The 21,717-nt window shown below is 48.6% G+C and overlaps 1 protein-coding gene across 1 annotated transcript in view; it reads left to right on the top strand.

The window, feature by feature from the left end:
- TSEN15 (tRNA splicing endonuclease subunit 15) overlaps window positions 1–20,895 on the top strand; it is a 38,556-nt gene extending 17,661 nt beyond the window's left edge. Inside the window, exon 4 of the mRNA XM_053915804.2 lies at window positions 20,643–20,895. Within this exon, the coding sequence (XP_053771779.1) occupies window positions 20,643–20,687 (45 nt within the window). The 3' untranslated portion in view covers window positions 20,688–20,895. The remainder of the gene's footprint in view (window positions 1–20,642) is intronic.
- The last annotated feature ends 822 nt before the right edge of the window (window positions 20,896–21,717 follow it).

The raw sequence follows: 21,717 nt of genomic DNA, 5'->3' as shown, positions 1-21,717 counted from the left end.
AAGCCAGTTTCCCCGCTGGCCTCTAGAAGATGCCTTCTCTCCTGAGAAACATGCGGCAGTGGCACGTCGCAATTCTGAGCTATAAATAGAGAAGAATAGTAAACTCCAACAAATCCGTGTAATGTGGATTTTTTTAAACTGAAACAGCTCTCTCCTTCTATATGCCTGGCACCAAAGGACTTCGCCCAGACAGCCTGGGGTTTCGTCTTCTCTGTGGGAGCGTTTCTGCTCTGAATTCCTCTCTGAGGTCACTTTTTCCACGGCAGCCCCGGCAGGAGGCCTTTCGCTGCCTCAGCGCAGCGCTCCTGCCAAGGTCTAGAGTTCTGCACAGAAGCTCTTTATCCATCTGCCGAGGGTTCACCTCGACTGTGTACATGTTTAGGATAACGTCGTGGCCTCTGAGCAACGAATAGGGCAATCTCCCCTTCTTCCAGACCAACAGCGGTCCTGTTCCTCACCACCCCCGTCCCGCAGCCTGAGCCTCCTAAGGATCTTTGAGTACGAACTGCTGGTGCTCCGTAAGGAAAGAGGTTGGGAAAAAAACAAGACTGATTGGGTGGGTGTGCTTTTAAAATGTGCGGATGATACTGGAAAACTTCCTCCAAACCAATTGAATCAAAATCGAAGATTGGCTTTTCAAGTTTCAGGGTACTGAATGGAGGTACTATTAGGAAATATTGAATTAAAGTTCATTTATTTATTCCCCTTTAGACATTAATTGGGCGCCTCCTGTGTACTTAGATGACTGGTAAAAGCTGGAGAGACAAGGATTAATGCGATATGACCTTTGCCCTCAAGCAACTCGGAGGCCAATTACAGCACTCCTCAGCCCAAATCCCAAACCATGCTGTCAGTGTGAGTGAAGACCATGTGTCCTGTGGTCTGTGACGTTTTTACGCTTTACTTCGTGGTGAAGGGGTCAACAATTTTTGGCATGTTAAACAGTTTTGAAACAACCACATGTGTATTATTTGTCCCGAAGGACTGAACGTTGAATAGGACATAAAGAAATATTACGCAGTGCACCTCTCAAAGTAACTGGAGAGCCTTCCAATGCAGTGTTATGTATACCTGCTAAATTCTAGTCCGGGAGCGCTTTATTCACTGCCAGGTGCTCCAGTACTCTTTATTTTGATTCCCACAACAGAGCTGATGTTATTTACCGGTTATTGTTAGCGTATTATGCTCGTCATATAGTAGCAAGTGAGTGGGCAACGAGGACCAGGGCCAGTTCGCACACCTAGCGCACTGTGCTTTTCAGAAGACTGCGCTGCCTCTTTCTTACGTGGCACACAGGAATATACTGACGTTGTGCCAAAGGGACTGAGAACAAAAAAACAGCTGCTTAGTGCGGAGGGGGCTAGGATGTGATGTAGGGATAAATCGTATCATCCTCTTGTACTTTAGAACAAATGTATCAAAATGTCAGGCTGTCTGTGGGTGATCTGGAAAACAATGTTACACCTATGATGTCTCATTGCAAAGAATAAATTCATTCATGCCTGTGCACTTGTATGGGAAAACCTAAAACAAATTTCATGTGGAGTGAGAAAGCGCTCAGAAAGTTTCTCTGTTCACTGGAGCTCAATTTCGTGCTGACGCAAAGAGTAGACTCAGGGAGCTCGTAACTGATGGTTTTGCCCTGAGTGAGGAAGGGTCTTGCACCCCAAACATCCCCCACATCTGCTTGCTATTGCTTGAAATCCTACTGTAATTCTACTTCTTAATCATGAAGCTCTGATCCAGAGCTTTGTGCAGAGACCAGGCACAATGCTAAGATCTGGGGAGAACATAACCCCAAATATCTTATTAATAGATTCAATAGATAAGTTAACTATAAGCATTTCTAAATGTTTATTCTTAATTTCTATACTTGCCTCATTCATTGCAGGCTGGTGGTGTTTCGAGGGTTGGCATTTGAGTAGCATGTGTCAGAGCTCCGATGACAAGTGCCGACAGCCTGAGCCCTGACAGTAGCCCAGGGACGTTAGTTAGGATGGGCGAGATTGTGATGTAGTAACAACCAGGGAATTAGCTTAACAGACGCTTGTTTCTTGCTGATGTAGACTTGGAGTTCTTACTCTGGGAATCAGGTCAACAGAGCCTCCGCCTTCCGGAATGTTGTTGGTCCAAGTGGCAGGAAGAAGAAAGTACTGTAGTGTCTTCAATAAAATGCTTCCTCCACAAGTGACATATGGCTCCCCTGCCTACATGTTATTGGCCAAAGCAGGTCACATGGCTGGCCATGATCAACTTCAGGAAGGAGAGGAAGTGCATTCTGCCTTGTTCCTGGGCGAGGAGAAGGAATAGTCAGATAATAGCATTTGCAGGTAATGGGAAGGAGCGGAGAGACAGCGTGGAGGTAGATTTATAAACTGATCAGCTGTGGGAGCAGAGAAGGAGGACGAGTTAAACCACAAACTATACTGAGTGGCTTTAAATGAATGTGTTTCCGGTTGCAATGGGAAGAGAGTGAGAGGACTCCGCAAGGACGGGGCACTGAGCCGCCAAGGGGGTCAGTGGGCCAGCCTAGGGGCTGGGGAGGAGAGGAGGGTTTGGAAGACAGACTTGTCCCCACTTTTCCGCTCAGGCGCAGAAGGGAGATCTTTTCTGTGTCAGGAACCTGGGGTCACTGGAGACCTTACTCTTCTCCCTCTTCAGGTGCAGCCCGGGCTGTGTGTACGACAGGTCGTCCTAGTCTTCACTCCCTAAGAATGGGAGAAAGAAAGCATTTGTGCCCACAGCGGAGAGGGTTTAGCTGGACCCTGCAGGAATATGTCTGAAAGAAGCTAGTTAAACGTGGATGTGCGCGTGGGCCTGGATTTGCGAGGGACCCGAGGCTTCTTTCCTGGGATGGATAATTGTCTGGTGGGACCATGAACCCCAAGCATTTCTAGATCTGGCTGGCGTTCGGGGTCCATTAGCATGGGACAAGGAGGGGAGGCTGGGGGTAGACATCAGTCCAAGGTGGCATCGGCTGACTCGAGCGTCATCCTGCAGTGCCTGAGTTCCCCATGGGTCGCCGCCAAGGCCCTGGGCCCTGGCCACATGATCTCTCAGATCCGAATCTCGGCCATTCCGCTTGGGACTTGGAAAGTATTTGGTTCTGTGCCTGAACTCCCCAGGCTGGGGGGGCACTAGCAGGCCATCTCAGGCCCTCCCCCTCTAGACATGCTTCCCTGTCATCTCCACAACGCTGGGTGGGAGGCAGCAGCGGGATTTTGGGAATGGAGTGCTGGCCACAGATAGCTCACGTGAATGAGGGGACCCCCAATTTCCTGTTATCTCTCCTCCGCTCCAGGAACTCAGCCAGCCAGGGTCAGGGCAAAGGGGACGGAGCACGGGCCTCTGTTCAGTGACCCATCCAGGGTCCAATTCTTCTGGGTTTGCTCTCACCTGCCCCCTCTAACTCTTTCCCCCTTAGTTCTCTCCTAGGGCGGGGAAAAAAAGACTATGACCATGCCCAGATCTAGTGTTCTTCCAGACATACTGCTTTTGCCAAGATTTCAGGTTTTGAAATTCAGAAGGCAAAAAAAATGCCTCTTTTGTTTTGTAGGGGAATCCCATCCCCGAGGCACCATGCCGAGAAAGCCTGTGTGGGAAGGTCCGCAGGTCACAAGAATGACTGTGTGGGGAAAACACGCCAGTCCACAATCAAAATATTACCCTGCCGCACTCGCAGACAGGTGTTAGCTATCATCAGCATGCATATTTACACTCGTAAGATTAATTTCCTGAGGCCTGTCAGGCTGCCTCCTACCTTTTCGTGATACAGTACTCGGCACAGTGTACGAGCTCCACCAACGTCGTCTTTGATGGCGTTCAAACGCCCGTAATCCGGCGACTTCTCCCCCAGCTCCGTCTCTGCCCCTCTGAGGACAGGGCGGGCTCAGCCGCCCCTCTGCTCTGCCAACCCTGTAGCAAAGCGGGCGCCCCAGGTGCTCGGGCCGTGGGAGAGAGCTCGTCCCTTCTAAGTGCTCCTGAAACATGCTTGTGCTCTGAGACCCATTATGCTGCGATTCTCCGCTTCAGTAGTTTTCCAGAGTCAACGGAGACTTAAACAAAACATACCCGCCTGGGAAGCCTAACTAATGTTTTGTTGCATATTCTTTCCTATGCTAAACTTTGCGTTTTTGTTTATCCAACAGATATTGGAGGGGAATGTAGACACGTTAACACCACCAAATTTGGAAACTCTGCTTAGAAATTGCAATTCCCTACTCATAATTATAAACCTGTGGTGATTATACTTCTGTTGATGACTACAGGTGGGGACTCTGCGGTTTTATGAATGGGTGGAAAATCGGTCACCTCTTCTCCCATCCCATGTAAGACATTAGAAAATTGGTTCTAATAAATAAAGTGTAGGTGTATTTTCCTGCATCGTATGTTCTTACCTCAACCCTTGAGGGTTAAGTGAGTGTAACTCGCCCACTGTGGGCCTCACCTCCGCAAAGTACAGGAGTTGGCAAAGTGCACGTCATCCGAGAGCCGCTCCACCTCTAAACTCCCGCCCACCGGAGATGGAGGGACCCCGCTGCACCAATCCTCCCTTTTCATCAGCGTCCTAGCCGGTCCCTTCCCACCTCCACGCCTGTTTAAAAAAAAGTCATTCCAATCATCGGCTTCGATAAGCTGTCGTCAGAAATGTGCTCTTTGGAACTTCTGAGACTCGGGAAAAGACAGAGCTTTGACTTCAGACCATCCAGAGTGACGCGGGAGAGTTACATAGTCCCCGGAAGCTTCAGTTTCTTCTCTGTAAAACGAGGGACAGAGGGTGTCCTTCTAGGTGTGTTGTCCTCACGTAGAGAAACAGTCGTGTGGGGGATAAATGATGGTGGCACAGAGTAAGCCACCAGTGTTCCCCTCCCCTGGCCATCTCCAAGCACTTCCCATCCATGCACAAGCTGCCGCCTCGGGAGGGAATACGTGATAACTAGGAGACAGCCAGGCCTGCGAGGGGTGGTACCTAGAAGTGCGGTAGGGTAGGAAGAAGGCACCAGAAGAAGTGGGAGGGCACCAAAGACCAACATTGCCCCTTGAAAATTTTATCAGGGCCTGACTTAGCTGCTGCTGCTGCTGGGAGTATACTTTTGAAGTCAGAAAAAATTGTGCAGCAATGAGACAATGACCAGCTATGTGGCCGGAGGCTTACCCCAAGTAAGGGAAATTTCCACTGCGGGGAAGCTGGGTTGGGACAATTCACTGGGATTGAAAACAACCAAGTTAAACTTAGCTCAGCACAGCACAAACGCTCATTGAAAGAGTCCCTCTAAACAGAAGCGGGACTGTTCAGGGTGGGTTTAAGTCATGGGACCTGGCATGGAGCTTTCTGTTGATGATAGGATTGGACCTCTTCTCCCCTTCTCGGAGGGATTAACAAGTAAAGAAATATGAAACAATAACTAGCAACTTGTATTTGGATAGCATAGGTGGGGACCTAATTTCAGCTCTGTGTCCCCAGAGCTGAAAACAGTGTCTGACGTGTACTGGCTGTTCCATACGTATTTGTGGAAGGAAATAAACAAATGAATGCATATAAAACAATGTCTAGTTGTGATAAATGCTATGAAGAAGTAAAGCAGGATGTGAAGATAGAACATGAGAGGAAAGGAACGTTAGTTAGGGAGGTCAGAGATGGCTTTTCTCTGCAGGTGACATTGGGGTAGAGACCGAAATGCAAATGACTGGAAGATTAGCCTTGCAGGTAAGGGGAGTGCAAATGTCCTGGGGTGAGAGTGTGATGGGATCTTAGCTTCCGCATTTCTAATGAGCTCTCGGGTGCTGCTGACCAGCCAGTCCGAGAGCTTATGTGGAGTAGCAAGCATTTGGTCTAGAGCTTGGCCGTGGGGGCAGTAGCAGAAGTGAGGAGGTCCAGGAAATGAGAGGCAAGGTCATTACATGGGATAAAGAGGAGAAAAACCTGCCTATGCAAATTGTCTATGTAAAACTATACGCAGAAATGGATATTAAAGATACCAATAGTGTTTTCCTCAGGGAGGCCACATTTCAGGTGATTTAAATTCTCTTCTTTTTCAAGTTGTAAAATTTCTAACAGGTATATTTATCCTTTTTTTATAAAGTTAATTTAAAAACAAGAAATATGTTTTTAGGTAAGACACTGAGTTCAAAAGGTATAAAACTTAAAAATTCTGCAGACAGATGGGAATTGGCTGGAGTTTGTTAGGAAAGACTTCACAGAGGGGATGATTTTGAAGCACATCTTGATTATCCAGGTAGGTGAGACCTGAGTGCGAACTCTTAGCAACTTCTCCCTTCCTGTGCTCAGGTGGAGAAGGGAAACGGATGCAGGGCGTGAGTGGTGTATTAGTTATCTATTGCTGTGTAACAAACTATCCCAAAACTCAGCTGCTGTAAACAGCAAACTTTATTATCTCACAGTTTCTGTGGTTCAGAAATTTGGGAGCTCCTTAACTGGGTGGTTCTGGCTCAGATTTTCTCATGAAGTCACATTTAGCAGGGTATAGCAAAATGGATAAGCTCAGGCAACCCCCCCCCCCCCAAAAAAAAAAAAAAACGCTGGTATGTATGAGAGCAGAAATGAAAGGGACTAGATAGAGCCCAGAAATTTGATGTGGCAGAGGACTGGAAAAGAAAACTACTCATTGAGCCCAGCCAGGAGAAGATGTGACTAACAAGGCTTTGAGCAAGAGATGCATCAAAAATGTCCATTTAGTGGACGCCACGGTAGCCTCCACAGAGCAGCGATTTCCAGCCAGCGTGCGTGCGGCGATTTCCAACGGGTGCGCTGCGAGAATTTTTAAAACACGCAATACCTGACTGTTAGTCAGGGACACTGACCTCTTTCCCCTTTGATTGTCACATAAAAGGACGACAAGAACCAACACAATTGTCATCTGGAGTGAGTGAATCAAAATTATACCTGTTTTTTTTCAGATTGGCAAAAAATCTATTTTTGGGTGTGCTGCAGAATTTTAGTAATTAGTCTATGTGTGCCATGAGGTGAAAAGGCGGAAAAATGCTGCCATAGAGGTTATAAAATAGCTTGACTCTGTTCTCACAGAGTTTATAAGGCCCTTAACGATATAAGACACGCACAGATAACTATAGTGGAAGACAGGCAATAATTGAAACATGTCGCTATAAATGTTGGAGGAATTGCAGCCTTCTGGGGAAGCCCAGAGTATGGGTTCTCGAGAGGAATGGGGAGCCTGGACCGTGGCCCTCCGAGCCCTCAGACGCATGAATGAACCCACCTTAGTCATCCTTCAAACTCACTTTCACCTTTTTGAAGTAGTGGGGTTCAAATTTGGTCTGGGGTGGTCGCTGATACCTGGCACATCGAGGGGACCCCTACGCCCAGCCCCTGCTTTCCCTGTCAACATTCTTCCCTGACTTCACAAAGAAGGAGAACTTGCAGCTTCTTACTGTTTCCTGGCATGAACCTAGTCCCTTTTTATCTTGTGTTTTTCCCCCCATTCTTTGGCTGCACAGAACATTTTTCTAAATATAGAACGGTGCACCGCCATGGACAGGACGAGAATAATATTACCTTTTCTTTCCGATCAATTCCCTTGCATTTTCTAGTGAGCACTGGGTACTGTTCTTCTCTCAGAGTGGCAAGAGTAGGTGGCAAAGAGAAATGATATTGAGTTGTGGAGCTTTCCAAAGCAGAAGTCAGTCACCGCAAGGTCTTCCGGGGCAGCGAGGCCAACCAGGTAGCCGCTGCTCCAGGCGCTGGCTCTGTGACCTTAGATGAACCTATGGGATGGTCGGCAGCACATACCTGCCCTTTGGAGGCAGGGCATGGAGTGCTGGTAAGGCTGCATGCCTCCTCGCATGCCTCTGATGGCCACCCTGTTTGGGCCCCTCCAGAAGCCGGCACTGAGAAGGAGACTTTAGTGCAAGGAGTTGATTTGTGAATCACAGGAAACACCAGTTGCCATTTGGCGGTGGGGAAGTGATCCAGGGAAGGGGAGGCAGCCAATGATAAGCATGCTGTTGTGCCATTTTCCACAGTGAGCGGCTGAAACTCCACGGGGAAGCACAAGGTCACAGTGTAAAACCCATGCCTCAGAATGATATCCCCGAAGGGAGAGTCATTGGTAGAGAGCCACCCCCTGCCCCTCCTCATCCTGAAATGTGACATCTACAGATGTGAGGGAAGCAGTGACGGGCCTGTCCCACACCTTTAGCATAGTTCCGATAGTGGCAGGAACAGCCTTATTTGTGAAAAGCCCAGGATGGAAGATGTCTCACTGACCGTGCTCTTCATGTCCAGTGACAGGCCTGCCTACCCTGGAAATATTCCCACCATCCCGCCTGCCACCGATAAAACATCAGTACCATTCCCTGGAGAAGCAATGGATGGGCCATGACTTTTCCTTTCCTAGCTGAGAGACTCGTCTCAGGAGAATGGGACTGGGAGCAAAGGTGTTTTAATGGAAGAAATATCAAGAAAGTTCTGGACAGGAATGAGGGTAAAGGAGGAATACCAAGGGGTGTAGACCCTAGGCAATCTGGAGGGCTAGCTGCCAGGTTGGAGGTGGACATGAGGGAGGTGGCCTCTGAGGAGTATGGCAGGGACACACATTTTTCTATTTTCCAGTTTTATCCAGAGCAAGGCCTGGAAAGGAAAAAGGAAGACTTCCTTTGTTGCTGCTGAGACTGGGATCCCGCTCCTGGAAGACAGGGGCCACGTCCTCTCATCTCTGTGTCTCCAGAGCTCAGCACAGTGACGCGTGACTCACCTACCTAACAGGACTGCCATGAATTCAGTGCTCTCCTCTCGTTTGTACCTGCCAGATCCTTCCAGACTTCTCTGTCAGCAACCCTACATTCATACCAAGGAGCTCTCCATATCTCCACTTCTGTAGACAAGCAATACCACCACCAGCTTAACGGCAGTGAGACTTTGGGCAAATTACTTAACCCCCAGTTTACGTACTCAGTGATAAAAAGCAGAGAAAGCCCCTGACTTCCTGAGCTTGTAGCGAGGACCTAGTGAGGTTATTATGAACTGAGTTGTCTCCCCCAGATTCATATATTAAAGCTCTAACCCCACAGTGGGACTGGATTTGGAGTTCGGACCTATAAGGAGGTAATCAAGGGTGGGGCCTTAATCTGCTAGGACTGGTGTCCTTATAAGAAGAGGAAGAGTCACCAGAGATCTCTCCTCATGGGCACAGAGGACAGGCCATGTGAGCACACAGTGGGAAGGTGGCCGTCTACAAGCCAGGAAGAGTCCTCACCAAAAACCAAATTTTCTGGCATCTTGATCTTAGACTTCTGGCCTGCAGAGCTGTGGGAAAGTGAGTTTCTGTTGTGGATTTTGCTATGGAAGCCCTAGAGGACCAATACAGAGCTAATGCATCAAAGGGCTTTGCTACTGCACCAGGACACAAGGCAGAGTCAGCAAGTGAAGCTACTGCTGTGATTAGTGCTTCTGGTAAAACGCCCGCCTGTCTAGGAGAGAGAGAATTGTGGAAATGCTGGTACTGAGCAGTCTGCAAGTCCACTTAAAGCTTCTTATGAGAAAATGGGGACATCAGAAAGAAAGCAAACTGCATTCACTGAAACTTTCCAATCCTATTTCAGTATATAAGACATAATGACTGGTATTAAATAATATGACTGCATCTTTCCTCTGAGGAACTTAATGTGCTTTTGCCAACCACTTTTCCATCAGGCAACTGTGTGCATCCTGACGATGAGCCAGGGGACCGTCTTAGATGGCCAGGTGCCCGAGGCCAGGACTGTGGGCAGGGGGACACTAACAAAATATGATCATCGTATTTGCTCCACCCTCTCCATAGTTTAGGCTGTGCCGTCGGAACGCAGGCCAGGCTGGTGGCTTTCAGGAATTGCAGGGTTGAGCATATGGGACAAGTTGGCCTTGACTGATGGCTACTCCATTTCTTTAGAAGTACAGCTGACTCATGAGCACATCGGGCAGAGGGACCTCCTATGACTCTTTTCTGGTTTCATAATATTGTACATATGTTGCTCAGGACACCTCCATCAGGCCCCTCCAAGTGCAGACCTCCAGCAGACAGATGGGGAGGCGGGCAGAAGAGGCCAATTCCTTTTGCCTTCATTTTCACTCCAAATGAATGGATTAGAGTTGCTACTAAAATCTTTGGAGCCCTGGCTGGCGTAGCTCAGTGGATTGAGCACAGGCTGCAAACCAAAAAGTTGCCAGTTCGATTCCCAGTCAGGGCACATGTCTGGGTTGCTGGGCCAGGTCCCCAGTGGGGACCACATGAGAGGCAACCACACATTGATGTTTCTCTCTCTTTCTCTCTCCCTTCCCCTCTCTCTGAAAATAAATGAATAAAATATAAAATAAAATAAAATAAAATAAAATCTTTGGAAAACCTGGTGTAGAAAGAGGAAAAAACTGCTGACTTCTGATCAATGGAAAAAGGGATTACATTGGCTTAATTGAAACCAAGTGATGAGGTTCTTTAGTCTGTGTTTTCCTCAAGTTTTTCTTCCAGTCAGTGTTGTTCAGCTCCTCCCGGAGGCTACATAAGGTGCTGTTGAAATACCTGTTGTCCCTTCCTGTTACTTCTTCTCCACCGATCCTGGCCTCACAGAGCAGGGTGGTGTAGCCTATGGGATCCCTCGCCCATTATTCCTCTGTCACTGGTGGATGAAGGGCTCAAATATGAATCATTAAACCCACTTCTTTCTGTGTCTCCCAGTTGCTAAGTAATTGTTCTCGGATTCAACGTTGACTCAATGTGTTCATTACATCCAAACATTTGTTCAACGCTCACTGTGTGCCTGGACCTCTTGAAGGCACTGGGGATGCTAAAGCAAATGGCCCTTACCTTCAAAGAGGTGCACTTTCGTGGGAGGGCAGAGAAACAGTTCCTAGCACATGGCCACAGAGGACAGAGCATGGAGAAAGGCTTTGAAGAGAGTACCAAGGGATATGGAGGTGACCTTCCAGGAGGGAATAAAAAGAGAAGCAATAGTGGGAGGGAAAATGTAATGGGGAAAAAAGAAGCAGCCAGCGAGAGTCAGTCTTTCTGATGTACCCGCCTGCTGAAAGCAGCTGGTGATGCTGGTGTGGACTGTAGGCAACTGTAGCTGGGGCACTGCAAAGCAGCCTCAGTGGGTGAAATCCTGAATGGAAGAGCCATTCTCATCTTGAGCTGCACTATGCCATCATTTGGTGAAGGAAGGAAGGGAGGGAGGGAAGGAGGGAGAGAGGGAGGAGGGAGGAAGGAAGGAAAGGAGTCACCTTATGTGCATGCGAAAGTATCATATATGAATCCATCTGCCTCTATTCCATCATCCCCTCCTCTCTTCCCAGGAGGACTGAGAGGTTGGTGCAGCAGAGTTCGTCTTTAGCTTTCATAAGGTGCAACTAGTAAACACCAAATTCACTACGTCCCATGTTGCTCAGAGGATTGAGGAACAGACTGATCTTGCACCAAACCCTTGAGGAGTGCATTGACTTTGGAAAAGCAATGACAATACGGTGCCTTTCATTAAATAGAGTGATGTTAAGATGGAGGAAATTACATATGTATTATTAGTCTGTTTGAACATTATAGTTCATTAGCATGTAGCTTTGAATTTGTTATGTCAGTGGCCAAAACCTGTTATAAACAAGTCAGATGCTATTCCGATTGTGTCTTTCTAAAAACTGGGGTTTCCAGAAAGGTGTCGTAGCATACACCTTCGCCAATATAGTACTGCTCACAAGGAACAAGAGGTGAGGGGCAGGAGGAAGATCTATTAGCTAGTGAGTTAAAGCTCAATTTAAGGATTGACACAAGCTTTTCACATGCATCAGGGCCATTTGGAAAGCTTGTGTGGTGGCCATTTGTGGAGGAGCCGGGGCAGTGAGAGCACCTGAGCCCCCAGAGCTGTAACCCCTGATGTTCTCCTTCCCTCCCCTCAGCTTGTGGGGCTTAACCCCTGGCTTTGGGTTTGATTTCCTGTGCATAGTTATTCTGTACACATCCGGAGACCCAGGTCACGTGGTAAAGAAGTTGACTCAGACCTTCTCAGTCCAGAGATCAGATGACTGAAATCACGTCTCAGTCTTACTCATTTTTGCACCACTAGAAAACTTATTTCTTCAACAAATATTCATTAATTACCCACTCTTTGCCAGGTGCTGTGTCAGGAAGTGGGGACATGAGCATGAGCAGGAGAGACAGGACACTGTGTTCCTGGAGCTTATTGCTCATACAGAGAGATGACAATTAAATCAGGAGTTACAAGAAATTACGGTAACATCACAGTATGGTAAATGGTGTGCTGATGGGGTCAGTACCATGGGGACCACATCTGTCAGGGAGGTGGGTCAGGGGGGCTTCCTGGCATAAGTGACTCAGATGAAGTTAGCCCTTGCAGATCCAATGGGATTTGCGCTGTGTTTGGAGAAAAGATACTGTCATACACACGGATGTAAGAATCAGTATGATGTACGTACTCTGGGTTCAGGGTTAGATCATGGATTACAGATGGCAGAAAGGGAGAAGTGGGAGGGCAGCCGTGGGCATGGAAGCTTTCTGGAGGAAGGGACACTGGGCTGTCCTTGAAAGATGGGTGGAACAGTGGAGTTGAACAAGTGGAGAAAAGCCAGGGATGAGAAGCGCACACATTGGGGAAAGTGGGGCCTAGGAGAGACAGAGAGGCTGAATTACGCAGGGCCGGGAAAGCCAGGCAGAGAGAGCGTCCGCACAGTCGTGGCAGAGTTGCTATCTTTAATAATGTGATAAAAGCCACTATTTGTCAAGTCCCCGTCTGGTTTGGGTGCTCAGCAGGAAATGTCTAGGAACAGTCCTGCAATCCATCCTCTCTCTTTACCAGAGGGGGGCCCCTGGGAAAGAAATAAGGAAGGTAACTATCAAAACGTCATGCCAAGACGCTAATGGTAGACATCCAAGTGCACACACGAATGATATTTGCTAATGTGGTGCCCTTATCTATGAAATGCTTGTAGAAGGTGGCACCTGGTCTGCCCAGGTTGCTTATGAGTAACAAATCTGGAATCTATGGAGGTATTGAGTGGGGAGGGCCCCGGGGGAAAAGGTATATTATGTTATTCAAACTATGAGTGTCATATGAAGACATGTCACGATGGCTCTTTTCTGTGTAGATGATGAGGCCACATACGTGGCTCACAGATTTTCTGTGTTAATCTGAGCCAGAGAATATCGTGACCTGGGAGGCTGCGCTAGTCCTGGACCGCTCACTGCTTTACCTGAGCCTTGTTATTGCTGGTTCCATTGAAGTTAGTAGTAAAGCTTGATAGTGAAGTTATTCGTATGATCTGTTCTCGTGTTTCTGCTTTCACAACCCGAGCCTTTTCAAGTATTGTCTGGCATCAACCCTCTAAGGTAGGACAAATTAGTTAATTTGTCCAAAGTCACACAGTCAGGAAGCAGCAGGCTCCCATTTAATCCCACATCTGACTCCATAGCCCATGCGCTTCCCACGGCATTACATTGGTCCCCTTTCTAAACTTGAATGAGACAGGATGGGTCACAGGGCCCCAGAAGGCCTGAGAGGACCACCAGGAAGCCCCACAAACCCTTTGAGAGCCATGGCCCCAAAGTACAGTTTTAATGAGAAAGGACTTTCTAGGAGAAAACCTGATTCATTAGAAGGTAGTGTTTGTGTCACATTTTCCACGGAAATTCACTTTCACCCGAGGCCAAATACTTACATTCCACTGGTACTCCCAATCAGGGAGAGCTTGCCTGCAATCTGGGGAATGATACCGCATTCTTTGAATGCTGAGAGAATAGCCCGATGACTCTGCCCTTGATCGGAATCAAGTGATAAGAGTTGGAATTTCTAATTCCATTTTTAGCCCTACAGCAAGCTGGGCCTTGTGGGAAGTCCCGCCAGTCCCTGGTGAGCTGGATTCGCTGCATTTCAGGGAGGCTTCAGTTTAGAAGGATGTTTGTGGGCATTCATTCACAGGGCTGGGGGTTGGGAGGTTGTTTGTTCGTTTATTCTAACGTGTTCTTTGTAAAGCATTAGGGGACTTCCTGTCAGGGAACTCAAGTTTTCCTACACCCTAGTTTAAATGGGAAGGGGTAGGCCTTATCAAGGAATCCATCTCTTCTTTTCTGGAGAAGTGGCTTAATTCTAGGGGCCTCAAGTCAAGGAGTCCCATTCATAGGGGACGGCTGCCTAGTACAGCACCTTGGTTCCTGTTAAAAGTGCCACAGGACACTCCTAGCTGGGATGTCACAGATCGCCCCATGCCTGGACCTGTCTCAGGGCCGCCAGCGTGGAGCCCTCCCCCTTCCGTGGCTGTGCCTGCCTGACCCACTGTGCAGGCAGCTGTCATCCCCCCATCTAATGAAGGTGCTTCGTCAATATCCAAATTGTAACTCCCCAGGAAGATGTTCGCCTTCGTAGAAAATGGGATAAAAGAGCACCAGAATCTTTATTTCCGCAATCGGAGAAGTCTCACATTTACCTATGGCAACATGGTGAGGAGCACTTCACGTGGCTCTTTATAAGAAAGGCAGACAGCTTCGTTGAGAATCACTGGAACGTTACATGCCCTGAGTTAGGAGAAGACAGTGGTCTGATGTTGACCTTGGGTCTCTCTTCTTCTGGGTTCCACTGGTCGTCACCTCAGCCTCCGCCGTCAGTTCCCCACTCTGGGCGGCACTGGCCACTGCTTTCTCGCTCCTGGACCCTCACCATCTTCAAGCCCTTAGTCTTTGTTCATGCTCTTACCCAGCATCCCCTTGGAATGCAGCCTTCCTCCGTGACAAAGGAGAACCGGATTCTTTTCGAAACATGCCAGAATACTGGTTATCGACTGTTTACCACCAGCTCATTTGCTCACGGTCCCATGTCGTCTTAAACCCCGTGCTAGGTGTTCCCTTGGCCTTGGCACCTGGTCTTCGTTTCCTTTCTCTTGCCTGCCATATACTGAAGAAAAGGATAATAAACACCTTTTTTTTTTAATCCAGTGGAATATAGATTCACTATCATCTATCTGCAGAGCTATTTCATCTTCTCACACTGAAACTCTATACCTGTTCATGAATATTCCCTCCCCCTGCCCCCCCCCCGGGAACCATCATTCTACCTTCTGTGTCTTTGACTTTGCTCTGGGTGCCTCACGTAAGTGGACTCATATTTGTCCCTCAAGCTCAGTTTTAAACTCTTCAGTAACCTCTCATGAAGTGCCCTTCTGCTCCATCTCCCCCTCTCCTTTTCTCAAAACCCTTCCACCCCTCAAGTCTCACTACCAAGATTTCCTACTTGCTGCAGCCCGCGGGGTCTCTCCCTGTCCTGGACGCAGAGTGCTCAGACCCCACTGGGCCCTGGCGCAGACTGTCCCAGGACAACCTGAGTCATTATTCTACACTAGCTGTCGTTTTGTGACCGATTATCTAGTCTCCAGCCAGACCGTGACTTCCTGAAGAGCAGAGACTGTGTGTACCTTACGTTTCTTTCTGTCGTCCACAACCCCAGTCAGTCCTCTACAAGTCACTCAGTAGGCACTTGTCAAGTTCCCTGCTCTCTTTGGGAAAGCATCAACCAGCTCTTTCTTGCTGTTGAAAACTTAAGTCCGTTTTTTCTCATGGGCTCTCCCCTGAGACAGAGCACCAATGTCCATGGGGCCCTTGAACCTGTACCTCTCCCTGAGGTGTTGCCCTTAGCTTCTGATTTCCCAGGCTAAGCCAAGACGATGAGGCAGAGCCACTGTCTTACACAACACCTTTTCCTGAGAAGCCCATAACATTTCCCTCACATTGAGATAGTAGAAGGTCAACAAAAGTTTCACAATCTGGGAAGGAATTCCTCTTTTGTAGGAAAAGTCATAGTTGGGGCATCCTGAGCCTCTGGCAAACCTTTATTGCAAACATCTCCTCACCTCCGTTGTGGTTTAATGTCTACGGAAACCCGGAGGACAGCACACATAGGCACCCCCCCCCCCCTTTATGCTGTGTTGATCACAGCCACACACACGCTGGGTCATCCCTAAAATGGGTACAGGAGTTTACCAGACAATAATCTAAAAAGTGTAAGGATTGCAGCTTTGTATCCCGAAATCTTCGAGGCAGGAACATCTGGATGTGGCTTAGCGTCTGAGTATTGCTCATGAAGCAGCTAGGAAAGGGTTTTAGCAACCAGGGTTTTCTGAGGAAATACTGCTCTTACATAATCGATACTCGTGAGTGTAACTGAAGCGATTTCGCAGGGTCGGAGGTTTTTGCCCAGCCTGTAGTGAAGGCGTGAAGCTCAAGTTAGAGGGGAGAGCGAGACGCTGGGGCTGTGTCCTTTTGGCAGAGACAAAAGGTCCCCTCTCAGGTGATGAATTTGTAGTCCTTTGGGGGGCCGGATGTGAGAGATTGATCCGCTCACCTAAAATATCCTGAAATATCAAGAAAATCTACTTGAGTCCCAGAAAGTTTATGAGCTAGTTGAACGGGACAATTAATGTTTGGTTTGTTGAGCTGGCTTGTCGAGGGACATCAAGGGTTACCTCTTCCTCTGAAGCCATAGGCATCGACTTGTTGGGTGGATGGAGGGTTGCACGCAGAGCACCTGGGAGGGATCCTCTGTGTGATTACTTCCCGAGCTTTCTCTTTGGTTTGATTGTGTTTTTAAAGGTCTGGGGGAAATTAAGAATGTTAGGCCTGCCTCAGATGTGTTTATGAAACATGAGGTGCTGGGATAGTGTTTAAGGAAGAAATTCTATGGCATGAACAGCAGCTCTGGCAGCTGTCCTCAACATGAGAGTGGGCAGGGGCGGTGAGAAAGCACCGGGTGGCAGGGAGCCTTCCCCAGTGCGCTGGGCATGGGGCACTTGGAGGGAAATCCTTGACCCTGAGTTTTTGTTAGCCACAGAGGAAAGCTTGAGGGGGCAAAAAAGAAGAAGAAAAAGAAAAGGGTTTTCCCAGTGGAAAAAGGGGGAGCAGAAGGGACATTTAGACCAGGTTAAAAATAAGAATGTTAAGAAGAACAATTTCTCTTTGATAGAAGTAGGTAGTTACGGTCTTTTTCTTCCATTTGGGAGTTCTAGAGCCCCCGCAGCCTCCCTGGGGAACCGCACACAGGTCAGACACGCTCATAGCATTCACACGTTTGTTCAGACATTGGTCGTGCGGTCACTCATGAGTCACCCGTCCACAGTCTTGCACTAGGGACCCATTACAGTGCAGGCGCTGGAGCCGTGGCGACCACTAGGTTCCTTATCTGCAGGCACTTGGTCTGCGGAGGGAGGCAGATACCAGTGCACGATTAGGGGAAACGCAGCGAGTGGTAGACTCGCGAACGGCAGGTAGCTGCGGGCGTACAGAACGCAGAAGTCAGGGGTTCTGGGAAGGATTTCACAGAAAGTGCTATTTGAAGTGCTATTTGGGCTTTGAAGGATGAACGGAGGTCATCAGGTTAAGAGATGAAGAAAATCGCCCTGAGGGAGGGGCCTGTGCAGAGCACCGAGCTGTAATGGGTCTGCAGGGGCCATGGAAGAGTGGTGGGCAATGTGGGAGAACTCTGGGAGCAGAGTGTGCGGGAGAAGAGCTCTCTAGGGCACCCGGGAGGCCCGACGTGGGGACCTGAAGGCACACGTGCCACCCATGGCTCCAGCCCCTCCTGCCAGCATGCAGACACACACACACACACACACACACACACACACACACACGCACACGGAGCTGTGGTTTAGATACCCCCCTCCCGAGACCAAGGCTGACTCTCTCTGCTGTGTTCCCCAAGGAGCGCAGCCTTCTGGGAACACCGGAGGTACGTCGGTAAAGAGGACCCAGTATTGGATTTTAAGCATCGGAATGACATATGCGCACTGTCTCCAGCTTGTAAGCTATTGAGTCAGGGCTTGGTTTGACCTGGGCCCCGCTCCGTCTCCTGTGAAGACCCGGCATGTAGGAGGTCCTCCTTAAACACTTGCCGTGTAAATAAAGGAACAAAATGAGTCAGGCAGAGCGGAGAATGGACTAGCACGGGAGGAGGCCACTGTCAGTGTTGCAAGAACCCAGGTGGGATGGAGAGGAAGGGCCGGAATTCAGACCAGCGACTGCTGGAGTTACAGACACTGTCAGGGAAGAAATAACCAGCCTTGCCCCGCTGTCCTGGCAGACCCCACCTTGTTGAGTAGTGGCAGGCGTCAGAGTCCTAAGGTACTTACGAAGAGCGAAGAGCAAGGACATGGCTTCCCCGCCAGACACAGCCGCCATCAGGCTGCGTAAGGAAAGCTGCCGTAGGATGGGGCTGAAAAGGAGGCAGGGCTTCCACAGGATGGGAAAGTTGAAATGATGTAAAGGGTGCCCAAAAGCAGAGGGCACAGGGAAGCATTTTCTGCCTTCGTCCGGTTACTCGTCTTTTTATATCACACTCCCTCCCCGACCACTCCTCTGCCCTTGAGCTTATATTTTTGTAAACGGTGAAATAGGACAAACAGTACGAAAAGTAAGGTCAGATCTTTGCCAGAGTGACAGTCAGTGTTGAAATATACATGTTGGTTCTCCTTGACTTCTCCATGGCATTTGACCTTTCTGACCTCACCTTTGGGGTTCCACCCAGGAACTCGGACCCCGAGCCCATGCTCTATCTATTCCGCTGTGTTGCAACTGAGGTGGTGACTATGGAGCCACCTGAGGAATTATCAGTGATCCATAGTCTGATGTGACTGTTGCATGGTTGCCAGGGAGGCACTGACAACAAAGCACTTAACCACTGTGGGTCACATGTCAAAGAGTGACCCAAGAGTCACATCTAGGGCTCACTGTCCACTGTGTCCCTGCTACAACTCCACCTGGCCAGGGCCAAGACCTTCTTCCCAGACTGCAGGCTGTCACCTCCCATCATTCCTCAGAGCAGTGACCCATCCTGGTGATGCTAGGTGCTACGAAGGAAAAAGTGCACATGTATAAGGTTGAGGGCTATCAGTATGAGGCCTAGTTGAGTTGACTGACTTGGGACCAGGGCCTTCCAGGCAGCAGGAAGTATGTAGGGAAAGGCCTCGAGGTGGGAGAGCACTTGGCAGATGTAAGGACTCAAGAGGCCAGGGTGGCTGGAACACGAGAAAGGGGAGGGATGGTGTTGCCAGACTCAGGCAAGCAGAGCGAGAGTCTGCTCGGAGAGAGCTGGGACGTGTGAGGCTGGTGGAGGCAGTATAAATAGAAGCGGTCAGACTGAATGGACCTACCAGAGAGCGGTAGTAATGTAGGCACATGGTCCGTGTCAGGTGGGATAGGGTAAGTTCATAAAGGTTCTGATCTCCTGGGTTGTGAGGTCTTTTACAGCAGTGTCCAGCATTTAGACACAGACATAAAAGTTACTTTTGATGTTGTTAGCCATGGCTTTCCACTTTATACTGCTGTCTATAAACATTTGTATATGTTTGTACTGCGTAGCTTATTACTTTTAATAGTTGTGTAGTATTCCATCGGGGTGTGGTTTTTAGTTCTTTACAGTTCTTTACTGAAGGACAGTGCTTCTGGGAATGGTTTTGTTTTCCCATGAGTTATTTTTTGGGTTATGGTCGGTCCCCTGGTGGGTCACTTCTCTGCGTGTCAGATGGCCGCCCTGATGTTCACCATCCCCTGTTCCTGCTTCATGTGCCCTGCCTGGGTTGGAGCGAACTCCCGTGGTTGTCTGGGAGCTCCTAATGAAGGGGCCCTGACCTTGGTGATGTCCTTGTCAAATGACAAAAATTTGGTGTCCTTTACTCAAGGGAAAACAGTCCGTGGATCTGGGGGCACAGTGACTCCTGTGCGGTAAGCCTTCTTTTTAAGGGATTATGAGCAAGAGCGTGTTTTACGGAGCACTGGAAGAGGCCCGCAGAGGCAGGGCAGCGCTGGCTGGGAGGTGGGCCACTTCCCGATGAGGCTGGCAGGTCCTGTTTTCTAAGGTAAACTCCCTCAACTGGAGTTGGAGCGTTGTGATTGGTGTTAGGTTTCTTGACAGTGAGGCATTTCCACTAAGTGCAGGCTGACCGTGGAGTAGATCTGCGGGCCAGGCGCTGGGGTATCCTGCCTTTTGCAGGTCCTGACTTATGAATTATCTTATATCATCCTCAAACATAATTTAAGCCCTGTTTCCGTAGTCTTGTGCATACTGCTCCCTCCTCCTAGGATTCCTTCTCCCCTGCCTCCTCTTCTCTGTTTTTGCAAAGCCTTGCTCATCCTCCAAGACCCAGTCCAGATGCCCCCACCCAGCCACCGCCCCCGGAGACCTCCTCTGACTACGGCAGCTGGTGATCTGGTGCTTCTGTGAAAACGCCATGCATTCGGGGGCTTGTCGTCTCCTGCCTGCTCTTTCAGAGCACTCTCCTTTTCACTCCTTGATGGTAAATTATGTATTTTGCTGTGTATAATGTGCACTTTTCTCGCCCAAATGTTTTAGGGAAAAATAAGGATGTGCATTCTACATGGGTATAATGATTACATACCACGGGTATAATAATCCCCTGTATAACATGCACAGAAACGTGGGTCTGCATTATACACAGCAAAACACGGCATTTGAAGGTAAAAACTGTTTTGTATCTTAGCATTCCTTGGTGTGCCTCCAGAGTGACCTTCGCATATTACTTAGTAAAAGTTGTTTGCGTACATGAAATAATAAATGAATGATTCCAAGGCAGACTATGTCTCAACATTGTATTCCTTCAATCTTTCCTTTATTTCCTCTTGCAGGCCAGGCTAGCTCCGACTGCAGCTGGGCCCCAATGCTGGGGATGAGACCTTGCATATTTAAAATGATGCCGAGAGAAGGGGGGGAATGATGAATGAGCTCAGGAAGACGTGATGGCTTCTGCAATGACACTAATGAATGGAATACAGAATCTCCAGTACCAGCTCTGATACTTAGGACTGGAAACTAAGCATAAAAAGGCAAGCAAGAAAAACGAATGTGTGGGTGGAGGATGGGGGAGGGGGCATTTGCAATAAAAGAAAAGAGAAAAAGCTACATGTTGCTGATGGGACAGAAATGTAGGTGCTTTACATTATGATTGTCCTGTTTTTCTTTTTCTTGTATTTAAAAAAAAATTTAGTGGGAAAGCAGTCTCCAAAGATTTTTACACTGAGTGGGAGTCCATGGGTGAGACACAGAGCTTGACACTGTGGGTGGCCTCCCAGCAGGCCGTGGATTAAATCAGGGCCCCTGTAGTGAGCTGTCAGGCAGCAGGGTGTAGGACTTCTCCGTAATTGCCTAAGCCAGTTCCCATATTCGTAGCTGACCTCCCCATCCTTCCCACCCGTGAGTGTAAGGTCTCCCACCATCTGTTGATGCTGCTTTTCATCACTTCCCCTCTGGATCCCCAGGGTCTAAACCGCTATCACCTCCTTTTCCCCCACAGCTTTAGTGAGGTATAATTTCCATACTGTAAAATCCACCTGTTACAAGTGTACAATTCAACGATTTTTAGTAAAGGTCTGGAAATGTGTGACCATTATCACAATCCAGCTTTAGAACATCTCCATTATCATAAAACATGTTTTGGCCTATTTGCAGTTGATTCTGCTCCCAGGCAACACCTGCTGTTTTCTATGCCTGCAGATTAGCCTTTCCCAGACGTTTCATAGACATGGAATCACACGGTAGGTAGTGTTCTGCGTGTGGCTTCTTTCACGTAGCATCCTGTTTTGGAGGGTCGTCTGTGTTGCGGCATGTGTTGTTGGCTTGCTCCTCTTTGTTGCCGAATAGTATTCCATTGCCCGGACACACCCCATTCGGTTACCCTCCCATTAGAGGACATCTGGATTGTCT

The sequence above is a fragment of the Desmodus rotundus genome, chromosome 12, assembly GCF_022682495.2.
Source record: "Desmodus rotundus isolate HL8 chromosome 12, HLdesRot8A.1, whole genome shotgun sequence".
Taxonomy (NCBI): Eukaryota; Metazoa; Chordata; class Mammalia; order Chiroptera; family Phyllostomidae; genus Desmodus; species Desmodus rotundus.
Note: the sequence above shows the minus strand (reverse complement) of the source record. Positions and strands in the feature narration are given on the sequence as shown.